The following is a 26,833-nucleotide window of genomic DNA, read 5'->3' as shown; positions in this document are numbered from 1 at the left end:
GCTGCAGCCCTTAGAGACCATCCCTGGCATCAGGGCCCTTGGTACCAGGGTACCAGTTACAAGGGACTTCCCTGGGTGCCAGGGTGTGCCAATTGTGAAAACAAAAGTACAGGTTAGGGAAAGAACACTGGTGCTGGGGCCTGGTTAGCAGGCCTCAGCACACTTTCAAATCAAAACATAGCATCAGCAAAGGCAAAAAGTCTGGGGGTAACCATGCCAAGGAGGCATTTCCTTACACTTGGTGATTGTGATTAGGTGTCCAGATAACAAAAGCTCTCTAGGGGTAGCTGAGGTGAGCAGCTAAAGCTTATCCAGGAGGAATGTAAAGCACTTACAAAACCACAGTAGTCATACTGTAGCTCATTTACAAGAAGGAACCACACAAGTGTTGCAAAAATAAAGGATACTTTATTACAGCACTAACTACTAGACTAGCATTGGTAGATCTCCCTTTGACGATATACCTACACACAATATATACACAAAGTAACCACCAGAAATAGCATAAAATATACAGGGCAAACAGCATACATCTCTTGTGGGAGGTAGACTGCAATATTTCCATCCTCACTGGCAACAAATTACAACAGATCAATGGGTACTGTCAATTGTCCACAATGGTTATTGCCTAGAACTTATCTCCACTCCACCAAACATTCCACCCCATTCACACAGGCTTTCTCTCGAGCACATGGCTCTGTTAAAACAAGAGGTAGAATCTCTTCTACTCAAAGGTGCAAGAGAGGTCGTTCCCATCAGTCAGCAAGGGACAGGGGTATAGTCTCTATACTTACTAATACCAAAAAAGGATGGCATTCTCAGATCAATTCTAGATCTCAGACCTCTGAATCAATATATATCCTTTCAGAGCATTTCCACATGGTCACTCTGCAGGATGTCATTCCCTTGTTACAAATACAAGACTACATGACAGCATTAGATCTAAAGGATGCATTTTCCACATTCCTATACATCCAGAACACTGCACATTTTAAAGGTTTGTGATAGCAGGCAAGCACTATCAATTCAAAGTACTACCCTTTGGAGTAACAGCACCAAGGGTATTCACAAAATGTCTTGCAGTAGTTGCGGCATACCTCAGAAGACAGTACTTACTTGTCTTCCCTTATCTGGATAACTGGTTATTAAAAGCCAACACCATTCGAAACTGTCAACAGCACACACAATAAATGCCCTACACAAAATAGGGTTCACAATCAGTTACCAGAAATCTCCCCTTCAGCCTCAACAAATTCAACCTTATCTAGGAGCTACTCTGAAAACTCAGTCAGCATTAGCCTATCCAAATTCACAACAAATCCAAGTGTTTCACACCCTCATATCCCAGCATATCCCAGTAGCATATGAAGCTACTGGGAATGATTGCATCATGCATAGCAATTGTGCCCAGTGCACGTCTAAACATGAGACCACTGTAACAGTGTCTCTTGCAACAATGGTCTCCAGTACAGGGTCAACTACATGATCTAGTGTTGTTGGACACTCAAACTTAAAATCTCTGCAATGGTGGAATCACACCAACTTATCAAAAGGGCTGCCATTTCAGGACCCTGTGCCGCAGACCATAATCACTACAGATGCATCAATGACAGTTTCGGGAGCCCATATCAACAATCTTACAATACAGGGTGAATGGGACTCAATCTAGCAAACTTACCACATAAACCACTTGGAATTGATGGCAGTGTTCTTACCAATCAAAGCATTCCAACCAGTAGATCATACACAAAACAGTCTTAATAAGGACAGACAACATGACAACAATGTATTATCTGCAAAAAGAGTGGGGGGCAACACTCATCCCAATTGTCCCTTCTAGCACAAACAATTTGGAAATGGGCAATTCACAATCACATTCACCTGCTAGCAGAATACATCCTAGGGATACACAGCCATCTAGCGGACCGCTTAAGAAGGACGCAGCAACAAATATATACGAATGGGAGGTTCACCCCCTCTCCCATTAATTCTGTTTCTGGTCAACAAAATGACCTGTGTGTGTACAACAAATGCTTAACACTACCCTCTGATAAGCCTACTGCTCGACCACACTACCACAAATAGAGCATTAGTATTATCTATTATTGCCACTATCAATCTCTAAGGGGAACCCTTGGACTCTGTGGACACTATCTCTCACTTTGAGATAGTATATACAGAGCCAACTTCCTACTGTGTGTGTGTGTGTTTGTATATATAATTACCTAGAGGCAGTCACCACTAGGTAGTGATAGTTAGGACCAAGTTTCTGTGGAAAAGTTTTTTTTAATTTTTTTTAATTACCCTTTTGCTAATGACTTTGTTGCCGTTTGATGAATCTTCATGAAATTTTCCAAAAAAACACCACATCAGTTGCTGGAAAGTTTCAGGATGGTCCATCAAGCGAGGACTGCACATAGGAATTTTGAACCGAGATAGCGCTGAAACCACTGGACGGAATTACACAAAATTTGGCAGAAAGGTAACTCTTAGTCCAGAAAGAGGCATTTTGTTATTTGGTGTAAATCCGTTCAGTAGTTTTAGAGAAATTGAAGAAAATGTGTATACATAGGGACGCAAAGGATCCGCGTCGCCTCCCAATATCGTAGCATTTCCATTTTTTTTTTTTTTTTTTTTTTTTTTTTTTTTTTTGCTTGTTTGCTTAGGTCTTCCACCCATACAGTAGAATGCTAAATCTTAGAAGCTCTTCTATTTCTTAAAGCCTTTTAGTGCATTTTTTCCACAGTACATTGTGTGTCCGAAATCGTCCAATATTTTTAAAGATCTACTTAACAAAGACAAAATATGCTTTTCTTACCACAGTCGAGAGAAGCAGCGCTTAATAAAAGGTGAACATTTGAGGACCAACTCTTCTCCAGCAAACTCTGATGTGGAAATTGATAGTACTGGTAGAAAAACAATGATTGCTACTCATGTCACAGAAGCGGAAGCAAAACATCGGAAACATAAGTGAGTATTTTGATAAATGGTTTTGGCATAGTTTTATTTCTTTTGTAGGATGTGTGCAAAAAATTTTTAATGGTCATTTTTACAAAGGGTTCTTAACCATTGTAGTTATGATGCAATCAGCACCTTAGATTCTGATTCCTGCCCCAATCCTCTTCCCCCCCCCCCCTTCTTGGCTTGTTTATCCCTCCTAGTTATCCTTTTGATTTACTGGCTTGTATCTTTAAGCTGTTTGATTACAAGGAGCTACTTTTCTTTTTTGGTTAAGTGCTACATGACAGTGCATGTGACTCTGTTTCTTCGACTCGCCCCGATACGTATGTACGTGTGTGTGTGTGTGTGTGTCTGTGTGTGGGGGTGTGTGTATATATATGTGTGTGTATAAATATATGTTCGATGGCATGTGTAGCTGCAGATACACATGCTGTGCATTATCCTGCCATCTAGTGTTGGGCTCAGTGTTACAAGTTGTTTTTCTTCGAAGAAGTCTTTTAGAGTCCGAAGGACTCCTCCCTTTCGGCTCTATTGCGCATGGGCGTCGACTCCATCTTAGGTTTGTTTTCTTTTCGCCATCGGGTTCGGACATGTTCCTCTTCGCTCTGTATTTCGAATCGGGAAAGTTAGCTAAGCATCAAAAAATTTGACAGTATTGTTTGCGCTCGGTACCGGTTTAGTGTTAGGACACCGATTGTAGAAGCGCTCCGGCGGCCCTTCGGGGCTTCCACTCTTCAGCGGGGCCTGGTCGGCCTGACCGCGTCAATCGTCGAAACTCATGGACCGGACCCCCTTACGCTTCTGCCCGAATTGCCACGCTAAGTATCCTTACACAGACCAACACTTGGTCTGTAATCTGTGTCTATCACCGGAACACAGGGAGGATACTTGCGAGGCCTGTCTGACATTTCGATCGAAGAAGACCCTATGCGATCGAAGAGCCAGAAGACTTCAGATGGCGTCGACACCGGCCGAACAGATCGACGTCGAAGAAGAGGAGAGAATCTCCATTCAAGGATCGGACTCTGACTACTCCGATAGTGAGCAGCCGAAGGCACAACAAAAAACTGTGAGTAAACCTGCCCCGGCCAAGGTCCACTCCAAGATTATAAAGGCCAAGGGGATGCCACCCGCCAACAAGCCATGGATTTACCCGAAAACACGCTGACCATCCATCAGCACCGAAAAAGGCCTCCCAACAGGCGAAGACATCCGACTCTGTTCGAGATACCGGCTCCGAACCATCTCGGCACCGAGAAGACGACACGCCCAAACTAAAAAAGGTTTCCTCGGAGCCGAAAAAGTCTGGTCCGAAACCTACGGTGCCGAAAAAGTCAGCCTCGGAGCCGAAAACAGGCTCCTACACAGAGCAGCGCGGACTTTCCAGCCAAATGCAAGGGCACAGATTTGAGCAGGAATTAAGTATGGGAGAGCCAGACCATACTCAAAGGAGGCTGCACATCCAGAAAGAGACTGGTAAAATTCAAACTCTTCCTCCAATAAAAATAAAAAGAAAGCTAGCATTCCAGTAGTCGGAAATGCAGCCAAAGGCAAAGGTGGCTAGAGACAAAACACCACTACCAAGGTTTTCGCCACAGCCTTCTCCATTGCACTCACCACTGCTGTCCCCGGTAACAACACCCCCAATGCAGTCACCAACACACACGGGGATGACACAGGATGACCCGGATGCAATGGACTTATATGATGCACCGGTCTCCGACAATAGTCCAGATTGTTACCCGGCAAGGCCATCACCACCAAAGGACAGCACTGCATATATGCAGGTGTTATCAAGAGCAGCTACTTTCCACAATGTAGCTATGCATGCAGAGCCGATAGAAGATGACTTTTTATTCAACACCTTGGCATCCACTCACAGCTCTTATCAAAGTTTGCCAGTGCTCCCAGGCATGCTCAAGCACGCCAAACAGGTGTTCCAGGACCCAGTGAAAGGCAGAGTGTAGGAAGTTGGCTCTGTATGTACTATTTCAAAGTAAGAAATAGCATGCACAGAGTCCAAGGGTTCCCCTTAGAGGTAAGATAGTGGCAAAAAGAGATAATTCTAATGCTCTATTTTGTGATAGTGTGGTCGAGCAGTAGGCTTATCAGAGGGTAGTTTTAAGCATTTGTTGTACACACACAGGCAATAAATGAGGAACACACACTCAATGACAATTCCAGGCCAATAGGTTTTTGTATAGAAAAATCTATTTTCTTAGTTTATTTTAAGAACCACAGGTTCAAGATTTACAAATAATACTTTCAATGAAAGGTATTTCACTTAGGAACTTTGAATTAGCAAAATAGCATATACAGTTTTCTCACAAATGGCAATAAGCTATTTTAAAACTGGACACTTAGTGCAATTTTCAACAGTTCCTGGGGGAGGTAAGTGTTTTAGTTTTGCAGGTAAGTAAACCACCTACAGGGTTCAAAGTTGGGTCCAAGGTAGCCCGCCGTTGGGGCTTCAGGGCAACCCCAAAGTTACCACACCAGCAGCTCAGTACCGGTCAGGTGCAGAGGTCAAAGTGGTGCCCAAAACACATAGGCTTCAATAGAGAAGGGGGTGCCCCGGTTCCAGTCTGCCAGCAGGTAAGTACCCGCGTCTTCAGAGGGCAGACCAGGGGGGTTTTGTAGGGCACCGGGGGGGGGGGGGGGGGGGGGGGGACACAAGTCAGCGCAAAAAGTACACCCTCAGCGGCACATTGGCGGCCGGGTTCAGGGTGCAAATAGGCGTCGGGTTTGCAATAGAGTTCAATGGGAGACCAAGGGGTCTCTTCAGCGAGTGGGGGGGGGGGGGGTTCCTCGGGGTAGCCACCACCTGGGCAAGGGAGAGGGCCACCTGGGTCTCGGTGATCTGGAGACAAACACAATTACAGACTCGATGTTGATCTGTGTAGGGATACCTGGCGTGGCACTGAGGGCAGAATCTGAACGGGGTCCGGTCTATGAGGCTTCAACGCTTCTTGCGGTCGGGCCGACCAGGCCCAAGGTGGGCGCGGGTGCCCCAAAGGGCAACCGAAGATGTGTCCCCGCCGGTACCGAGGTGTCGATGCTAGATAGGACGCGATTGAGAACAATACCGACGAATTTCGATTAATTCTAAGTTTTTCTGACTCGAACAACCGGAGTGAAGAGGAACACATCCGAACCTGATGGGGGCAAGAAAACAATCTAAGATGGAGTCGATGCCCATGCGCAATGGAGCCGAAAAGGAGGAGTCACTCGGTCCAGTGCCTCGAAAAGACTTCTTCAAAGAAAAATAACTTGTAACACTCCGAGCCCAAAACTAGATGGCAGGACCTGTGCATAGTATGTGTATCTGCAGCTACACATGCCATTGAACATACATATATCCACATACATACTGTAATGAAATGGCTCCCTGTTGCAGTTACCCCCCACTTTTTGCCTGATAAGGATGCTGACTTGACTGAGAAGTGTGCTGGGACCCTGCTAACCAGGCCCCAGCACCAGTGTTCTTTCACCTAAAATGTACCATTGTTTCCACAATTGGCACACCCCTGGCACACAGATAAGTCCCTTGTAAAAGGTACCAGTGGTACCAAGGGCCCTGTGACCAGGGAAGGTCCCGAAGGGCTGCAGCATATGTTTCTATCACCCTAAGGGACCTCTCATCTAACACATACACACGGCCATTGCCGATTGTGTGTGTTGGTGGGGAGAAAAAGGCAAAGTCGACATGGTATCCTCCTCAGGATGCCATGCACACAAAATGCTGCCTGTGGCATAGGTAAGTCTCCCCTCTAGCAGGCCTTACAGCCCTAAGGCAGGGTGCACTATATCACAGGTGAGGGCATAGCTGCATGAACAATATGCCTCTACAGTGTCTAAGTCTATTCTTAGACATTGTAAGTACAGTGTGGCCATATTAAGTATATGGTCTGGGAGTTTGTCAAAAACGAACTCCACAGCTCCATAATGGCTACACTGAATACTGGGAAGTTTGGTATCAAACTTCTCAGAATAATAAATCCACACTGATGCCAGTGTTGCATTTATTAAAAAATGCACACAGAGGGCATCTTAGAGTTGCCTCCTGTATTTTACCCAATCCTTCAGTGCAGGACTGACTAGTCTGTGCCAGCCTGCTGCTGAGAGACGAGTTTCTGACCCTGTGGGGCAAGGGCCTTTGTGCTCTCTGAGGACAGAAACAAACCCTGCACTGGGTGGAGGTGCTTAACACCTCCCCCCCTGCAGGAACTGTAACACCTAGCAGTGAGCCTCAAAGGCTCAGGCTTCGTGTTACAATGCCCCAGGGCACTCCAGCTAGCGGAGATGCCCGCCCCCTGGACACAGCCCCCACTTTTGGCGGCAAGTCCAGGGGAGATAATGAGAAAAACAAGGAGGAGTCACCCACCAGTCAGGACAGCCCCGAAGGTGTCCTGAGCTGAGGTGACCCCTGCCTTTAAAAATCCTCCATCTTGATTTTGGAGGGTTCCCCCAATAGGAATAGGGATGTGCCACCCTCATGGACAGTAGCTATTGGCTACTGCCCTCCCAGACCTGAACACACCCCTAAATTCAGTATTTAGGGGCTCCCCATATACCAGGAAATCAGATTCCTGCAACCTGAAGAAACAAGGACTGCTGACCTACAAGCCTGCAGAGAAGGAGGAAGACGACAACTGCTTTGGCCCCAGCCCTACCGGCCTGTCTCCAACTTAGAAAACCTGCTCCAGGACTAGAGACCTCTGAAGCCTCAGAGGACTGCCCTGGACTACAGGACCAAGAAACTCCCATGAACAGCGGCTGTAAGGAAATGCCTCCTTGGCATGGTTACCCCCTGACTTTTTGCCTTTGCTGATGCTATGTTTTGATTTGAATGTGTGCTGAGACCTGCTAACCAGGCCCCAGCACCAGTGTTCTTTCCCTAACCTGTACTTTTGTTTTACACAATTGGCACACCCTGGCATCCAGGTAAGTCCCTTGTAACTGGTACCCCTGGTACCAAGGGCCCTGATGCCATGGAAGGTCTCTAAGGGCTGCAGCATAGCTTATGCCACCCTGGGGACCCCTCACTCAGCACAGACACACTGCTTGCCAGCTTGTGTGTGCTGGTGAGGACAAAACGAGTAAGTCGACATGGCATGGCACCCGGAGGGGAGTGCCAACTTCACACTGCCTATGCAGTATAGATAAGTCACCCCTGTAGCAGGCCTTACAGCCCTAAGGCAGGGTGCACTATACCATAGGTGAGGGCACCAGTGCATGAGCACTGTGCCCCTACAGTGTCTAAGCCAAACCTTAGACATTGTAAGTGCAGGGTAGCCATAAGAGTATATGGTCTGGGAGTCTGTCAAACACGAACTCCACAGCTCCATAATGGCTACACTGAATACTGGGAAGTTTGGTATCGAACTTCTCAGCACAATAAATGCACACTGATGCCAGTGTACATTTTATTGTGAAATACACCCCAGAGGGCACCTTAGAGGTGCCCCCTGAAACCTTAACCAACTACCTGTGTAGGCTGACTGGTTTTAGCAGCCTGCCACACTAGACATGTTGCTGGCCACATGGGGAGAGTGCCTTTGTCACTCTGTGGCTAGTAACAAAGCCTGCACTGGGTGGAGATGCTATCACCTCCCCCTTGCAGGAGCTGTAACACCTGGCGGTGAGCCTCAAAGGCTCACCCCCTTTGTTCGAGCGCCACAGGGCATTCCAGCTAGTGGAGTTGCCCGCCCCCTCCGGCCACGGCCCCACTTTTGGCGGCAAGGCCGGAGGAGATAATGAGAAAAACAAGGAGGAGTCACTGGCCAGTCAGGACAGCCCCTATGGCAACCTGAGCTGAAGTGTGTAAGGAAATGCCTCCTTGGCATGGTTGCCCCCTGACTTTTTGCCTTTGCTGATGCTATGTTTACAATTGAAAGTGTGCTGAGGCCTGCTAACCAGGCCCCAGCACCAGTGTTCTTTCCCTAACCTGTACTTTTGTATCCACAATTGGCAGACCCTGGCATCCAGATAAGTCCCTTGTAACTGGTACTTCTAGTACCAAGGGCCCTGATGCCAAGGAAGGTCTCTAAGGGCTGCAGCATGTCTTATGCCACCCTGGAGACCTCTCACTCAGCACAGACACACTGCTTGCCAGCTTGTGTGTGCTAGTGAGAACAAAACGAGTAAGTCGACATGGCACTTCCCTCAGGGTGCCATGCCAGCCTCTCACTGCCTATGCAAGTATAGGTCAGTCACCCCTCTAGCAGGCCTTACAGCCCTAAGGCAGGGTGCACTATACCATAGGTGAGGGTACCAGTGCATGAGCATGGTACCCCTACAGTGTCTAAACAAAACCTTAGACATTGTAAGTGCAGGGTAGCCATAAGAGTATATGGTCTGGGAGTTTGTCAAACACGAACTCCACAGCACCATAATGGCTACACTGAAAACTGGGAAGTTTGGTATCAAACTTCTCAGCACAATAAATGCACACTGATGCCAGTGTACATTTTATTGTAAAATACACCACAGAGGGCACCTTAGAGGTGCCCCCTGAAACTTAACCGACTATCTGTGTAGGCTGACTGGTTCCAGCAGCCTGCCACACTAGAGACATGTTGCTGGCCCCATGGGGAGAGTGCCTTTGTCACTCTGAGGCCAGTAACAAAGCCTGCACTGGGTGGAGATGCTAACACCTCCCCCAGGCAGGAGCTGTAACACCTGGCGGTGAGCCTCAAAGGCTCACCCCTTTGTCACAGCCCAGCAGGGCACTCCAGCTTAGTGGAGCTGCCCGCCCCCTTCGGCCACGGCCCCCACTTTTGGCGGCAAGGTTGGAGGGAACAAAGAAAGCAACAAGGAGGAGTCACTGGCCGGTCAGGACAGCCCCTAAGGTGTCCTGAGCTGAGGTGACTCTAACTTTTAGAAATCCTCCATCTTGCAGATGGAGGATTCCCCCAATAGGGTTAGGATTGTGACCCCCTCCCCTTGGGAGGAGGCACAAAGAGGGTGTTCCCACCCTCAGGGCTAGTAGCCATTGGCTACTAACCCCCCAGACCTAAACACGCCCTTAAATTTAGTATTTAAGGGCTACCCTGAACCCTAGAAAATTAGATTCCTGCAACAACAAGGACTGCCTAGCTGAAAACCCCTGCAGAGGAAGACCAGAAGACAACAACTGCCTTGGCTCCAGAAACTCACCGGCCTGTCTCCTGCCTTCCAAAGAACTCTGCTCCAGCGACGCCTTCCAAAGGGACCAGCGACCTCTGAATCCTCTGAGGACTGCCCTGCTTCGACGACGACAAGAAACTCCCGAGGACAGCGGACCTGCTCCAAAAAGACTGCAACTTTATCCAAAGGAGCAGCTTTAAAGAACCCTGCAATCTCCCCGCAAGAAGCGTGAGACTTGCAACACTGCACCCGACGACCCCGACTCGGCTGGTGGAGAACCAACACCTCAGGGAGGACCCCCGGACTACTCTACGACTGTGAGTACCAAAACCTGTCCCCCCTGAGCCCCCACAGCGCCGCCTGCAGAGGGAATCCCGAGGCTTCCCCTGACCGCGACTCTCTGAAACCTAAGTCCCGACGCCTGGAAAAGACCCTGCACCCGCAGCCCCCAGGACCTGAAGGACCGGACTTTCACTGGAGAAGTGACCCCCAGGAGTCCCTCTCCCTTGCCCAAGTGGAGGTTTCCCCGAGGAAGCTCCCCCCTTGCCTGCCTGCAGCGCTGAAGAGATCCCTTGATCTCTCATTGACTTCCATTGCGAACCCGACGCTTGTTCTAACACTGCACCCGGCCGCCCCCGCGCCGCTGAGGGTGAAATTTCTGTGTGGGCTTGTGTCCCCCCCCGGTGCCCTACAAAACCCCCCTGGTCTGCCCTCCGAAGACACGGGTACTTACCTGCAAGCAGACCAGAACCGGGGCACCCCCTTCTCTCCATTATAGCCTATGCGTTTTGGGCACCACTTTGAACTCTGCCCCTGACCGGCCCTGAGCTGCTGGTGTGGTAACTTTGGGGTTGCTCTGAACCCCCAACGGTGGGCTACCTTGGACCAAGAACTGAACCCTGTAAGTGTCTTACTTACCTGGTAAAACTAACAAAAACTTACCTCCCCCAGGAACTGTGAAAATTGCACTGTGTCCACTTTTGAAATAGCTATTTGTGAATAATTTGAAAAGTATACATGCAATTGAAATAATTCAAAGTTCCTAATGTACTTACCTGCAATACCTTTCAAACAAGATATTACATGTTAAATTTGAACCTGTGGTTCTTAAAATAAACTAAGAAAAGATATTTTTCTATAACAAAACCTATTGGCTGGATTTGTCTCTGAGTGTGTGTACCTCATCTATTGTCTGTGTATGTACAACAAATGCTTAACACTACTCCTTGGATAAGCCTACTGCTCGACCACACTACCACAAAATAGAGCATTAGTATTATCTCTTTTTACCACTATTTTACCTCTAAGGGGAACCCTTGGACTCTGTGCATGCTATTCCTTACTTTGAAATAGCACATACAGAGCCAACTTCCTACAAAGTGACTCTGACTTTTAGGAATCCTCCATCTTGCAGATGGAGGATCCCCACAATAGGGATAGGAATGTGACCCCCTCCCCTTGGGAGGAGGCACAAAGAGGGTGTACCCACCCCCCAGACCTAAACACACCCTTAAATTTAGTATTTAAGTGTAGGAAAGTACCATCTTGCCTGGCATGTTACCCCCATTTTTCACTGTATATATGTTGTTTTAGTTGTATGTGTCACTGGGACCCTGGTAACCCAGGGCCCCAGTGCTCATAAGTGTGCCTGAATGTGTTACCTGTGTAGTGACTAACTGTCTCACTGAGGCTCTGCTAATCAGAACCTCAGTGGTTATGCTCTCTCATTTCTTTCCAAATTGTCACTGACAGGCTAGTGACCATTTTTACCAATTTACATTGGCTTACTGGAACACCCTTATAATTCCCTAGTATATGGTACTGAGGTACCCAGGGTATTGGGGTTCCAGGAGATCCCTATGGGCTGCAGCATTTCTTTTGCCACCCATAGGGAGCTCTGACAATTCTTACACAGGCCTGCCACTGCAGCCTGAGTGAAATAACGTCCACGTTATTTCACAGCCATTTTACACTGCACTTAAGTAACTTATAAGTCACCTATATGTCTAACCTTTACCTGGTAAAGGTTAGGTGCAAAGTTACTTAGTGTGAGGGCACCCTGGCACTAGCCAAGGTGCCCCCACATTGTTCAGAGCCAATTCACTGAACTTTGTGAGTGCGGGGACACCATTACACGCGTGCACTACATATAGGTCACTACCTATATGTAGCTTCACCATGGTAACTCCGAATATGGCCATGTAACATGTCTATGATCATGGAATTGCCCCCTCTATGCCATCCTGGCATTGTTGGTACAATTCCATGATCCCAGTGGTCTGTAGCACAGACCCTGGTACTGCCAGACTGCCCTTCCTGGGGTTTCTCTGCAGCTGCTGCTGCTGCCAACCCCTCAGACAGGCAGCTGCCCTCCTGGGGTCCAGCCAGGCCTGGCCCAGGATGGCAGAACAAAGAACTTCCTCTGAGAGAGGGTGTGACACCCTCTCCCTTTGGAAAATGGTGTGAAGGCAGGGGAGGAGTAGCCTCCCCCAGCCTCTGGAAATGCTTTGTTGGGCACAGATGTGCCCAATTCTGCATAAGCCAGTCTACACTGGTTCAGGAACCCCTTAGCCCCTGCTCTGGCGCGAAACTGGACAAAGGAAAGGGGAGTGACCACTCCCCTGACCTGCACCTCCCCTGGGAGGTGTCCAGAGCTCCTCCAGTGTGCTCCAGACCTCTGCCATCTTGGAAACAGAGGTGCTGCTGGCACACTGGACTGCTCTGAGTGGCCAGTGCCACCAGGTGACGTCAGAGACTCCTTGTGATAGGCTCCTTCAGGTGTTAGTAGCCTTTCCTCTCTCCTAGGTAGCCAAACCCTCTTTTCTGGCTATTTAGGGTCTCTGTCTCTGGGGAAACTTCAGATAACGAATGCATGAGCTCAGCCGAGTTCCTCTGCATCTCCCTCTTCATCTTCTGATAAGGAATCGACCGCTGACCGCGCTGGAAGCCTGCAAACCTGCAACATAGTAGCAAAGACGACTACTGCAACTCTGTAACGCTGATCCTGCCGCCTTCTCGACTGTTTTCCTGCTTGTGCATGCTGTGGGGGTAGTCTGCCTCCTCTCTGCACCAGAAGCTCTGAAGAAATCTCCCGTGGGTCGACGGAATCTTCCCCCTGCAACCGCAGGCACCAAAAAGCTGCATTACCGGTCCCTTGGGTCTCCTCTCAGCACGACGAGCGAGGTCCCTCGAATCCAGCGACACCGTCCAAGTGACCCCCACAGTCCAGTGACTCTTCAGCCCAAGTTTGGTGGAGGTAAGTCCTTGCCTCACCTCGCTGGGCTGCATTGCTGGGAACCGCGACTTTGCAAGCTTCTCCGGCCCCTGTGCACTTCCGGCGGAAATCCTGTGTGCACAGCCAAGCCTGGGTCCACGGCACTCTAACCTGCATTGCACGACTTTCTAAGTTGGTCTCCGGCGACGTGGGACTCCTTTGTGCAACTTCGGCGAGCACCGTTTCACGCATCCTCGTAGTGCCTGTTTCTGGCACTTCTCCGGGTGCTACCTGCTTCAGTGAGGGCTCTTTGTCTTGCTTGACGTCCCCTCTCTCTGCAGGTCCAATTTGCGACCTTCTGGTCCCTCCTGGGCCCCAGCAGCGTCCAAAAACGCCAAACGCACGATTTGCGTGTAGCAAGGCTTGTTGGCGTCCATCCGGCGGGAAAACACTTCTGCACGACTCTCCAAGGCGTGGGGGATCCATCCTCCAAAGGGGAAGTCTCTAGCCCTTGTCGTTCCTGCAGTATTCACAGCTCTTCAGCCTAGTAAGAGCTTCTTTGCACCAACCGCTGGCATTTCTTGGGCATCTGCCCAGCTACGAGCTGCTTGTGACTTTTGGACTTGGTCCCCTTATTCCACAGGTACCCTCAGACAGGAATCCATCGTTGTTGCATTGCTGATTTGTGTTTTCCTTGCATTCTCCCTCTAACACGACTATTTTGTCCTTAGGGGAACTTTAGTGCACTTTGCACTCACTTTTCAGGGTCTTGGGGAGGGTTATTTTGCTAACTCTCACTATTTTCTAATAGTCCCAGCGACCCTCTACAAGGTCACCTAGGTTTGGGGTCCATTCGTGGTTCGCATTCCACTTCTGGAGTATATGGTTTGTGTTGCCCCTATCCCTATGTTTCCCCATTGCATCCTATTGTAACTATACATTGTTTGCACTGTTTTCTAAGACTATACTGCATATTTTTGCTATTGTGTATATATATCTTGTGTATATTTCCTATCCTCTCACTGAGGGTACACTCTAAGATACTTTGGCATATTGTCATAAAAATAAAGTACCTTTATTTTTAGTATAACTGTGTATTGTGTTTTCTTATGATATTGTGCATATGACACTAAGTGGTACTGTAGTAGCTTCACACGTCTCCTAGTTCAGCCTGAGCTGCTTTGCTAAGCTACCATTATCTATCAGCCTAAGCTGCTAGACACCCTATACACTAATAAGGGATAACTGGGCCTGGTGCAAGGTGCAAGTACCCCTTGGTACTCACTACAAGCCAGTCCAGCCTCCTACATTAAGGGCTTCCCTGAACCTAAGAATTTAGATTCCTGCAACTTACAGTAGAAGAGGACTGCTGAGCTGAAAACCCCTGCAGAAGAAGAAAGAAGACACCAACTGCTTTGGCCCCAGTCCTACTGGCCTGTCTCCTGCCTTCGGAAGAAAACTGCTCCAGCGATGCTTTCCCTGGGACCAGCGACCTCTGAATCCTCAGAGGACTACCCTGCTTCCAAGAGACCAAGAAACTCCAGAGAACAGCAGCCCTGTTCAACAAAGACTGCAACTTTGTATCCAGAGGAGCAGATTTAAAGACCCCTGCAATCCCCGCAAGAAGCGTGAGACTTGCAACACTGCACCCGGCGACCCCGACTCGACTGGTGGAGAACCAACACCTCAGGGAGGACCCTCTGGCGACTCCGAGACTGTGAGGAACCAATGTTGTCCCCCCTGAGCCCCCACAGCGATGCCTGCAGAGGGAATCCCGAGGCTCCCCCTGACCGCGACTGCCTGACTCTAAAATCCAGACGGCTGGAAAAGACCCTGCACCCGCAGCCCCCAGCACCTGAAGGATCGGAACTTCAGTGCAGGAGTGACCCCCAGGAGGCCCTCTCCCTTGCCCAGGTGGTGGCTACCCCGAGGAGCCCCCCCCTTGACTGCCTGCACTGCTGAAGAGACCCCTTGGTGTCTCATTGAAATCCATTGGAAACCCGACGCGTGTTTGCACACTGCACCCGGCCGCCCCAGTGCCGCTAAGGGTGTACTTTTTGTGTGAGCTTGTCCCCCCCCGGTGCCCTACAAAACCCCCCTGGTCTGCCCTCCGAAGACGCGGGTACTTACCTGCTGGCAGACTGGAACAGGGGCACCCCCTTCTCTCCATTGAAGCCTATGCGTTTTGGGCACCACTTTGACCTCTGCACCTGACCGGCCCTGAGCTGCTGGTGTGGTAACTCTGGGGTTGCCCTCAACCCCCAACGGTGGGCTACCTTGGACCCAACCTTGAACCTTGTAGGTGGTTTACTTACCTGCAAAACTAACAAACACTTACCTCCCCCAGGAACTGTTGAAAATTGCACTAAGTGTATAGTTTTAAAATAGCTATATGCCATTTGTGTGAAAACTGTATATGATATTTTGCTAATTCAAAGTTCCTAAAGTTCCTACATGAAATACCTTTCATTTGAAGTATTGTTTGTAAATCTTGAACCACACCAACAGGTCACTCGTGGCAACACTGGGGCGGCCGGGTGTAATGTCAGGTGCCCAGTGTATTTCAGTGGAGGTAGGTCTATGTGGAAAAAGGCTGCAGGCTCTGGCTATGAGGCCAATCTAAGAAAACCAACAGGTAGGTTACAAACATGGAGTGAGCGGGGCATAGGTGCACTTCTGGTCTTCTTATCCACGGGCCAAGGCCGACTGGTGCAGAGGTGTCTTTTGGTGTTGGGTTTCTATGACCGGGAGTACTCACGGTTGAGGGTTCCTGTGGTCTGAGGCTGCAGGTGGTGTTATGGAGTCCAGGAGGGGTGAAATCAAAGTGGACTCGAGCTCAGGAGAGCTAGAGTACTTTGTTGACACCCAGGGCCCACTTCAACTCAGGCCGGAGGCGAGGGGTGCAGTGGTTGTCTTACGTGTCTGGTTTCTCTCACCACAGAGGTCACAGGGGAGGGGACCTGTAGGCAGAGGCTGCAGGCGACTTCAGGGAGTCCGGGAAAGCTGAAACCTCAATGAACTTATACTTTGGGGAGCTGGGGAACCTTGTTGGCACTGGTGGTCTACTTCACCTCAGCTTAGAGACGTTGGGTGCAGTGGTGACTTCAGGTGTCTGGTCTTGGTTCCAAAGGCTTCAGAGTCCTTTTAGAGGATTTTGGAGAACAGGTTTGCTGTTCACGAGATGTCTTTAGTCTTTATTGAAGGTAGGCAGTCTCCCAGGTTTCTGGACGAGGCTGGCAGGGTTGACCAGTGTCCAGCACATGCGTTCAAATGGCTTCCCTGGTCACTATGTCTGAGAATCGACAGACATAGTAGGGGCATATATGCTTGTGCAGATTGTAAAGAAATGGCTCCCTGTTGCAGTTACCCCCCACTTTTTGCCTGATACTGATGCTGACTTGACTGAGAAGAGTGCTGGGACCCTGCTAACCAGGCCCCAGCACCAGTGTTCCTTCACCTAAAATGTACCATTGTATCCACAATTGGCACACCCTGGCATTCAGATAAGTCCCTTGTAACTGGTACTTCTAGTACCAAGGGCCCTGATGCCAAGGAAGGTCTCTAAGGGCTGCAGCATGTCTTATGCCACCCTAGAGACCCCTCACTCAGCACAGACACACTGCTTACAAGCCTGTGTGTGCTAGTGAGAACAAAATGAGTAAGTCGACATGGCACTCCCCTCAGGGTGCCATGCCAGCCTCTCACTGCCTATGCAGTATAGGTAAGACACCCCTCTAGCAGGCCTTACAGCCCTAAGGCAGGGTGCACTATACCATAGGTGAGGGTACCAGTGCATGAGCATGGTACCCCTACAGTGTCTAAACAAAACCTTAGACATTGTAAGTGCAGGGTAGCCATAAGAGTATATGGTCTGGGAGTCTGTCAAACACGAACTCCACAGCACCATAATGGCTACACTGAAAACTGGGAAGTTTGGTATCAAACTTCTCAGCACAATAAATGCACACTGATGCCAGTGTACATTTTATTGTAAAATACACCACAGAGGGCACCTTGGAGGTGCCCCCTGAAACTTAACCAACTATCTGTGTAGGCTGACTGGTTCCAGCAGCCTGCCACACTAGAGACATGTTGCTGGCCCCATGGGGAGAGTGCCTTTGTCTCTCTGAGGCCAGTAACAAAGCCTGCACTGGGTGGAGATGCTAACACCTCCCCCAGGCAGGAGCTGTAACACCTGGCGGTGAGCCTCAAAGGCTCACCCCTTTGTCACAGCCCAGCAGGGCACTCCAGCTTAGTGGAGTTGCCCGCCCCCTCCGGCCACGGCCCCCACTTTTGGCGGCAAGGCTGGAGGGAACAAAGAAAGCAACAAGGAGGAGTCACTGGCCAGTCAGGACAGCCCCTAAGGTGTCCTGAGCTGAGGTGACTCTGACTTTTAGAAATCCTCCATCTTGCAGATGGAGGATTCCCCCAATAGGGTTAGGATTGTGACCCCCTCCCCTTGGGAGGAGGCACAAAGAGGGTGTACCCACCCTCAGGGCTAGTAGCCATTGGCTACTAACCCCCCAGACCTAAACACGCCCTTAAATTTAGTATTTAAGGGCTACCCTGAACCCTAGAAAATTAGATTCCTGCAACTACAAGAAGGACTGCCTAGCTGAAAACCCCTGCAGAGGAAGACCAGAAGACGACAACTGCCTTGGCTCCAGAAACTCACCGGCCTGTCTCCTGCCTTCCAAAGATCCTGCTCCAGCGACGCCTTCCAAAGGGACCAGCGACCTCGACATCCTCTGAGGACTGCCCCTGCTTCGAAAAGACAAGAAACTCCCGAGGACAGCGGACCTGCTCCAAGAAAAGCTGCAACTTTGTTTCCAGCAGCTTTAAAGAACCCTGCAAGCTCCCCGCAAGAAGCGTGAGACTTGCAACACTGCACCCGGCGACCCCGACTCGGCTGGTGGCGATCCAACACCTCAGGAGGGACCCCAGGACTACTCTAAGACTGTGAGTACAAAAACCTGTCCCCCCTGAGCCCCCACAGCGCCGCCTGCAGAGGGAATCCCGAGGCTTCCCCTGACCGCGACTCTTTGAATCCTAAGTCCCGACACCTGGGAGAGACCCTGCACCCGCAGCCCCCAGGACCTGAAGGACCGGGCTTTCACCGGAGGAGTGACCCCCAGGAGTCCCTCTCCCGTGACCAAGTGGAGGTTTCCCCGAGGAACCCCCCCCTTGCCTGCCTGCAGCGCTGAAGAGATCCCTAGATCTCCCATTGACTTCCATTACAAACCCGACGCTTGTTTCTACACTGCACCCGGCCGCCCCCGCGCTGCTGAGGGTGAAATTTCTGTGTGGGCTTGTGTCCCCCCCGGTGCCCTACAAAACCCCCCTGGTCTGCCCTCCGAAGACGCGGGTACTTACCTGCAAGCAGACCGGAACCGGGGCACCCCCTTCTCTCCATTCTAGCCTATGTGTTTTGGGCACCACTTTGAACTCTGCACCTGACCGGCCCTGAGCTGCTGGTGTGGTGACTTTGGGGTTGCTCTGAACCCCCAACGGTGGGCTACCTTGGACCAAGAACTGAACCCTGGAAGTGTCTTACTTACCTGGTAAAACTAACAAATACTTACCTCCCCCAGGAACTGTGAAAATTGCACTGTGTCCACTTTTAAAACAGCTATTTGTGAATAACTTGAAAAGTATACATGCAATTTTGATGATTTGAAGTTCCTAAAGTACTTACCTGCAATACCTTTCGAATGAGATATTACATGTAGAATTTGAACCTGTGGTTCTTAAAATAAACTAAGAAAATATATTTTTCTATATAAAAACCTATTGGCTGGATTTGTCTCTGAGTGTGTGTACCTCATTTATTGTCTATGTGTATGTACAACAAATGCTTAACACTACTCCTTGGATAAGCCTACTGCTCGACCACACTACCACAAAATAGAGCATTAGTATTATCTCTTTTTACCACTATTTTACCTCTAAGGGGAACCCTTGGACTCTGTGCATGCTATTCCTTACTTTGAAATAGCACATACAGAGCCAACTTCCTACATTGGTGGATCAGCGGTGGGGTACAAGACTTTGCATTTGCTGGACTACTCAGCCAATACCTGATCACACGACAAATTCCAAAATTGTCATTAGAAATTGATTTTTGCAATTTGAAAAGTTTTCTAAATTCTTAAAAGACCTGCTAGGGCCTTGTGTTAGACCCTGTTTAGCATTTCTTTTAGAGTTTAAAAGTTTGTAAAAGTTTGAATTAGATTCTAGAACCAGTTGTAGATTCTTAAAAAGTATTCCAACTTTTAGAAGCAAAATGTCTAGCACAGATGTGACTGTGGTGGAACTCGACACCACACCTTACCTCCATCTTAAGATGAGGGAGCTAAGGTCACTCTGTAAAATAAAGAAAATAACAATGGGCCCCAAACCTACCAAAATACAGCTCCAGGAGCTTTTGGCAGAGTTTGAAAAGGCCAACCCCTCTGAGGGTGGCAACTCAGAGGAAGAGGATAGTGACTTGGAGGAAAATTCCCCCCTACCAGTCCTATCTAGGGAGAACAGGGTCCCTCAAACCCTGACTCCAAAAATAATAGTCAGAGATGCTGGTTCCCTCACAGGAGAGACCAACACCTCTGAAATCACTGAGGATAACTCCAGTGAAGATGACCCCCTGTTAGCCAGGATGGTCAAAAGATTGGCTTTGGAAAAGCAGCTCCTAGCCATAGAAAGGGAAAGAAAAGAGATGGGCCTAGGTCCCATCGATGGTGGCAGCAACTTAAATAGGGTCAGAGATTCTCCTGACATCCTAAAAATCCCCAAAGGGATTGTAACAAAATATGAAGATGGTGATGACATCACCAAATGGTTCACAGCTTTTGAGAGGGCTTGTGTAACCAGAAAAGTAAACAGATCTCACTGGGGTGCTCTCCTTTGGGAAATGTTCACTGGAAAGTGTAGGGATAGACTCCTCACACTCTCTGGAAAAGATGCAGAATCTTATGACCTCATGAAGGGTACCCTGATTGAGGGCTTTGGATTCTCCACTGAGGAGTATAGAATTAGATTCAGGGGGGCTCAAAAATCCTCGAGCCAGACCTGGGTTGATTTTGTAGACTACTCAGTAAAAACACTAGATGGTTGGTTAACTGGAAATGAAGGGTGTGACTATGTTGGGCTTTATAATTTGTTTATGAAAGAACACATTTTAAGTAACTGCTTCAATGAAAAGTTGCATCAGTATCTGGTAGACCTAGGTCCAATTTCTCCCCAAGAATTGGGAAAGAAGGCAGACCACTGGGTCAAGACTAGGGTAACCAAAACTTCCACTGGGGGTGACCAAAAGAAAGGGGTTACAAAAACTCCCCAGGAGAAAGTGTGTGACACTAGAAACAAAGAAAAAGAGTCCTCTGTAGGCCCCCAAAAACCAGAACAGGTGGGTGGGCCCCAAGACACAACCCAAAACAAAGGTGGGTACCAGGGTAAGAACTGGGATGCCACTAAGGCATGGTGCCACAACTGTAAACAGTCTGGGCACCACACCAAGGACACTTCTTGTCCCAAAAACAAACCCCAGAACAAGATTCCAGGGGTAACCAGTGTAGCCATGGGAGATGACTCCTCAGATGAGGAGGTCTTCATAGCCTTCAACTGGAAACAGGGCCCAACAGGTGAGTTGGAGATTCCAGAGGGAAGTAGACACTTCCACCACCTACTGGTGAATGGAATCCCAACCACTGCCCTGAGAGACACTTGTGCCAGTCACACTATTGTGCATGACAGGCTGGTGCTCTCAAACCAGTACATCCCAGGTGAGACTGCCAGGGTAAGAGTTAGCCTAGACAGGGTCACTAAGAGGCCTGTGGCTTTAGTACCCATAGAAGTGGGTGGCACTCTTAGCTGGAGAAGGGTAGTAGTCAGTACAGACCTCCCCCTTGATTGTCTCCTTGGAAATGACTACCCAGAGGTTAGTCAGAGCCCAAGAGAGGAACTGGTCCAGTGCCAGTCCTCTCCCAAGGATTCTGGAAGTCCTGCCTCTGCAGTAAATGCCAGCAGGCCCCAGAAGAAGAAGAAAAGAAAACAGAGTAGGAAGGGTGGACAACCTTTAGCCAAGGTTACAGCAAGCCAAGGAGATTCTGCTCCAGTAGGGGAGAACTCCAAAAATGGCCCTGATAAAGTCCAACCTGACCCACAAGAAGTCCTGGCTAGTCAGGCAACTGTTAAACCTGAGTGGGTGGCTCCTCAGCTAACAGAAGAAAGAGTGGAAGAAGGGTGTTTACTACAAGATGTGGTAACCCCCCACTCCAATACACCAGACAGGCAACCTGAACCCAAAGAAGCCTGTAACTTAGCCCCTTCCCTTTTAGGTGAAGAGCTAAAGGTGTGGTTCTGGGCACTGACAGCTGTCAGTGGCCTCTGCTGGGTGTTAGCCTTTATGGCTGCACTATCCTTAGCATGGTGGTCTGACCCCATGCCAAATAGCAAGTTAGGCCCCCTGACCCTATTGGTCATGGTGGGGTTACTCCAGCTCTGGGTAACCTCTCTGGGTAAGCTAGGGGTAACCCTGGCCAAGATAAGGTTAGCAGAGGTGGATACCTCTAAGACCAAGATGGAAAGAATGGGTGGAGACATTGAAGAGGCAGACAAGAGGCAATTCAGACTATGTCCTATCACTGTGGAAGTAGGTCAGTTCCCCAAAGGGAATGACCTGAACAGAAGGATGTAAGGCAGAGTAGGCCCTGCAACTAACCAGCCTATTTCTCCTACTCTTCCTCGCCTGACAGACTAGGAAGACTCTCCCAGCTTGGGCTGAGTCTCCTGGCCTGTGGGCTGGGGGGGGGCTTGTGTAAAGAAATGGCTCCCTGTTGCAGTTACCCCCCACTTTTTGCCTGATACTGATGCTGACTTGACTGAGAAGAGTGCTGGGACCCTGCTAACCAGGCCCCAGCACCAGTGTTCCTTCACCTAAAATGTACCATTGTATCCACAATTGGCACACCCTGGCATTCAGATAAGTCCCTTGTAACTGGTACTTCTAGTACCAAGGGCCCTGATGCCAAGGAAGGTCTCTAAGGGCTGCAGCATGTCTTATGCCACCCTAGAGACCCCTCACTCAGCACAGACACACTGCTTACAAGCCTGTGTGTGCTAGTGAGAACAAAATGAGTAAGTCGACATGGCACTCCCCTCAGGGTGCCATGCCAGCCTCTCACTGCCTATGCAGTATAGGTAAGACACCCCTCTAGCAGGCCTTACAGCCCTAAGGCAGGGTGCACTATACCATAGGTGAGGGTACCAGTGCATGAGCATGGTACCCCTACAGTGTCTAAACAAAACCTTAGACATTGTAAGTGCAGGGTAGCCATAAGAGTATATGGTCTGGGAGTCTGTCAAACACGAACTCCACAGCACCATAATGGCTACACTGAAAACTGGGAAGTTTGGTATCAAACTTCTCAGCACAATAAATGCACACTGATGCCAGTGTACATTTTATTGTAAAATACACCACAGAGGGCACCTTGGAGGTGCCCCCTGAAACTTAACCAACTATCTGTGTAGGCTGACTGGTTCCAGCAGCCTGCCACACTAGAGACATGTTGCTGGCCCCATGGGGAGAGTGCCTTTGTCACTCTGAGGCCAGTAACAAAGCCTGCACTGGGTGGAGATGCTAACACCTCCCCCAGGCAGGAGCTGTAACACCTGGCGGTGAGCCTCAAAGGCTCACCCCTTTGTCACAGCCCAGCAGGGCACTCCAGCTTAGTGGAGTTGCCCGCCCCCTCCGGCCACGGCCCCCACTTTTGGCGGCAAGGCTGGAGGGAACAAAGAAAGCAACAAGGAGGAGTCACTGGCCAGTCAGGACAGCCCCTAAGGTGTCCTGAGCTGAGGTGACTCTGACTTTTAGAAATCCTCCATCTTGCAGATGGAGGATTCCCCCAATAGGGTTAGGATTGTGACCCCCTCCCCTTGGGAGGAGGCACAAAGAGGGTGTACCCACCCTCAGGGCTAGTAGCCATTGGCTACTAACCCCCCAGACCTAAACACGCCCTTAAATTTAGTATTTAAGGGCTACCCTGAACCCTAGAAAATTAGATTCCTGCAACTACAAGAAGAAGGACTGCCTAGCTGAAAACCCCTGCAGAGGAAGACCAGAAGACGACAACTGCCTTGGCTCCAGAAACTCACCGGCCTGTCTCCTGCCTTCCAAAGATCCTGCTCCAGCGACGCCTTCCAAAGGGACCAGCGACCTCGACATCCTCTGAGGACTGCCCCTGCTTCGAAAAGACAAGAAACTCCCGAGGACAGCGGACCTGCTCCAAGAAAAGCTGCAACTTTGTTTCCAGCAGCTTTAAAGAACCCTGCAAGCTCCCCGCAAGAAGCGTGAGACTTGCAACACTGCACCCGGCGACCCCGACTCGGCTGGTGGCGATCCAACACCTCAGGAGGGACCCCAGGACTACTCTAAGACTGTGAGTACAAAAACCTGTCCCCCCTGAGCCCCCACAGCGCCGCCTGCAGAGGGAATCCCGAGGCTTCCCCTGACCGCGACTCTTTGAATCCTAAGTCCCGACACCTGGGAGAGACCCTGCACCCGCAGCCCCCAGGACCTGAAGGACCGGACTTTCACTGGAGGAGTGACCCCCAGGAGTCCCTCTCCCGTGACCAAGTGGAGGTTTCCCCGAGGAACCCCCCCCTTGCCTGCCTGCAGCGCTGAAGAGATCCCTAGATCTCCCATTGACTTCCATTACAAACCCGACGCTTGTTTCTACACTGCACCCGGCCGCCCCCGCGCTGCTGAGGGTGAAATTTCTGTGTGGGCTTGTGTCCCCCCCGGTGCCCTACAAAACCCCCCTGGTCTGCCCTCCGAAGACGCGGGTACTTACCTGCAAGCAGACCGGAACCGGGGCACCCCCTTCTCTCCATTCTAGCCTATGTGTTTTGGGCACCACTTTGAACTCTGCACCTGACCGGCCCTGAGCTGCTGGTGTGGTGACTTTGGGGTTGCTCTGAACCCCCAACGGTGGGCTACCTTGGACCAAGAACTGAACCCTGGAAGTGTCTTACTTACCTGGTAAAACTAACAAATACTTACCTCCCCTAGGAACTGTGAAAATTGCACTGTGTCCACTTTTAAAACAGCTATTTGTGAATAACTTGAAAAGTATACATGCAATTTTGATGATTTGAAGTTCCTAAAGTACTTACCTGCAATACCTTTCGAATGAGATATTACATGTAGAATTTGAACCTGTGGTTCTTAAAATAAACTAAGAAAAGATATTTTTCTATATAAAAACCTATTGGCTGGATTTGTCTCTGAGTGTGTGTACCTCATTTATTGTCTATGTGTATGTACAACAAATGCTTAACACTACTCCTTGGATAAGCCTACTGCTCGACCACACTACCACAAAATAGAGCATTAGTATTATCTCTTTTTACCACTATTTTACCTCTAAGGGGAACCCTTGGACTCTGTGCATGCTATTCCTTACTTTGAAATAGCACATACAGAGCCAACTTCCTACACAGATATTTCCTCACATGTAATACAATGCACCCTACCTTAGGGCTGTAAGGCCTGTTAAAGGGGGTGACTTGCATATATTGCATGCAGTTTTGGGGGACATGAGACACAGGCTGTGTTCCATGTCGTGTTTTCACTTTTGTCTGCACCAAGAAACGCAGCCTGCAATTCGTGCTGCAGCCCTCAGGGATCCTCCTTAGTACCCCAGGCCCTAATATCAGGGCTACTATTTACAAGGGAATTACAGAAGGTGCTAAATATTTTGCAAATTAGGAAAACTGTGCAGTTTTGTGAAAGAGATCTGGCACTGGGGACCTGGTTAGAAGAAACCAGTGCACTTTAATTCGAAATAGCATTATATACCAGGCAAAAAGTGTGTGTGTGTGTGGGGGTGGGGGGTGGGGGTACGGTGGACCATGTCAAAAAGAGGCACTTCCCCCTACATAGCTACACCATTCAGCCCTTAACAACTAAAGTTCAGTACATTATATGTTATCTGTTAACTTCACTAATGTTTGGGCTAGCCCTAATTAAAGCTCACTTGGAGGTAACAGTTGCATACTTATAAAACAGAACATCAGTCAGTCTTTAATCCCCTTCCCTTGTTTACACTGCACTTCGTCTCTCTCGTTATTTTTTTCCCTGAGGCTCTCTCCAGAGTTAAATGAACATCTGGCTTTGTCAGACTAGGAACTGTTTATGCAGGTACACAAAGATAACGTTGTGCTACTCGCACACTGCTTTTTGGCAACATTTGTATTCCCATTTCATGTCAGCCAGTTGGAAGTAGGGATAAGTCAGGTGTAAGGAAATGCCTCCTTGGCATGGTTGCCCCCTGACTTTTTGCCTTTGCTGATGCTATGTTTACAATTGAAAGTGTGCTGAGGCCTGCTAACCAGGCCCCAGCACCAGTGTTCTTTCCCTAACCTGTACTTTTGTATCCACAATTGGCAGACCCTGGCATCCAGATAAGTCCCTTGTAACTGGTACTTCTAGTACCAAGGGCCCTGATGCCAAGGAAGGTCTCTAAGGGCTGCAGCATGTCTTATGCCACCCTGGAGACCTCTCACTCAGCACAGACACACTGCTTGCCAGCTTGTGTGTGCTAGTGAGAACAAAACGAGTAAGTCGACATGGCACTTCCCTCAGGGTGCCATGCCAGCCTCTCACTGCCTATGCAGTATAGGTAAGACACCCCTCTAGCAGGCCTTACAGCCCTAAGGCAGGGTGCACTATACCATAGGTGAGGGTACCAGTGCATGAGCATGGTACCCCTACAGTGTCTAAACAAAACCTTAGACATTGTAAGTGCAGGGTAGCCATAAGAGTATATGGTCTGGGAGTTTGTCAAACACGAACTCCACAGCCCCATAATGGCTACCCTGAAAACTGGGAAGTTTGGTATCAAACTTCTCAGCACAATAAATGCACACTGATGCCAGTGTACATTTTATTGTAAAATACACCACAGAGGGCACCTTAGAGGTGCCCCCTGAAACTTAACCGACTATCTGTGTAGGCTGACTAGTTTTAGCAGCCTGCCACAAACCGAGACATGTTGCTGGCCCCATGGGGAGAGTGCCTTTGTCACTCTGAGGCCAGTAACAAAGCCTGCACTGGGTGGAGATGCTAACACCTCTCCCAGGCAGGAATTGTCACACCTGGCGGTGAGCCTCAAAGGCTCACCTCCTTTGTGCCAACCCAGCAGGACACTCCAGCTAGTGGAGTTGCCCGCCCCCTCCGGCCAGGCCCCACTTTTGGCGGCAAGGCCGGAGAAAATAATGAGAATAACAAGGAGGAGTCACTGGCCAGTCAGGACAGCCCCTAAGGTGTCCTGAGCTGAGGTGACTCTAACTTTTAGAAATCCTCCATCTTGCAGATGGAGGATTCCCCCAATAGGGTTAGGATTGTGACCCCCTCCCCTTGGGAGGAGGCACAAAGAGGGTGTACCCACCCTCAGGGCTAGTGGCCATTGGCTACTAACCCCCCAGACCTAAACACGCCCTTAAATTTAGTATTTAAGGGCTACCCTGAAC

At 49.4% G+C, this 26,833-nt stretch overlaps 1 protein-coding gene across 1 annotated transcript in view; it reads left to right on the top strand.

Moving 5' to 3' along the window:
• ZFC3H1 (zinc finger C3H1-type containing) overlaps nt 1–26,833 on the top strand; it is a 715,283-nt gene that overhangs the window by 141,622 nt on the left and 546,828 nt on the right. The window contains exon 12 of the mRNA XM_069228345.1: nt 2,824–2,970. Within this exon, the coding sequence (XP_069084446.1) occupies nt 2,824–2,970 (147 nt within the window). The remainder of the gene's footprint in view (nt 1–2,823; nt 2,971–26,833) is intronic.

The sequence above is a fragment of the Pleurodeles waltl genome, chromosome 4_1 (genome assembly GCF_031143425.1).
Source record: "Pleurodeles waltl isolate 20211129_DDA chromosome 4_1, aPleWal1.hap1.20221129, whole genome shotgun sequence".
Classification (NCBI taxonomy): domain Eukaryota; kingdom Metazoa; phylum Chordata; class Amphibia; order Caudata; family Salamandridae; genus Pleurodeles; species Pleurodeles waltl.
The sequence above is the reverse complement of the archived record's forward strand: the minus strand, read 5'-3'. Positions and strand labels throughout refer to the sequence as shown.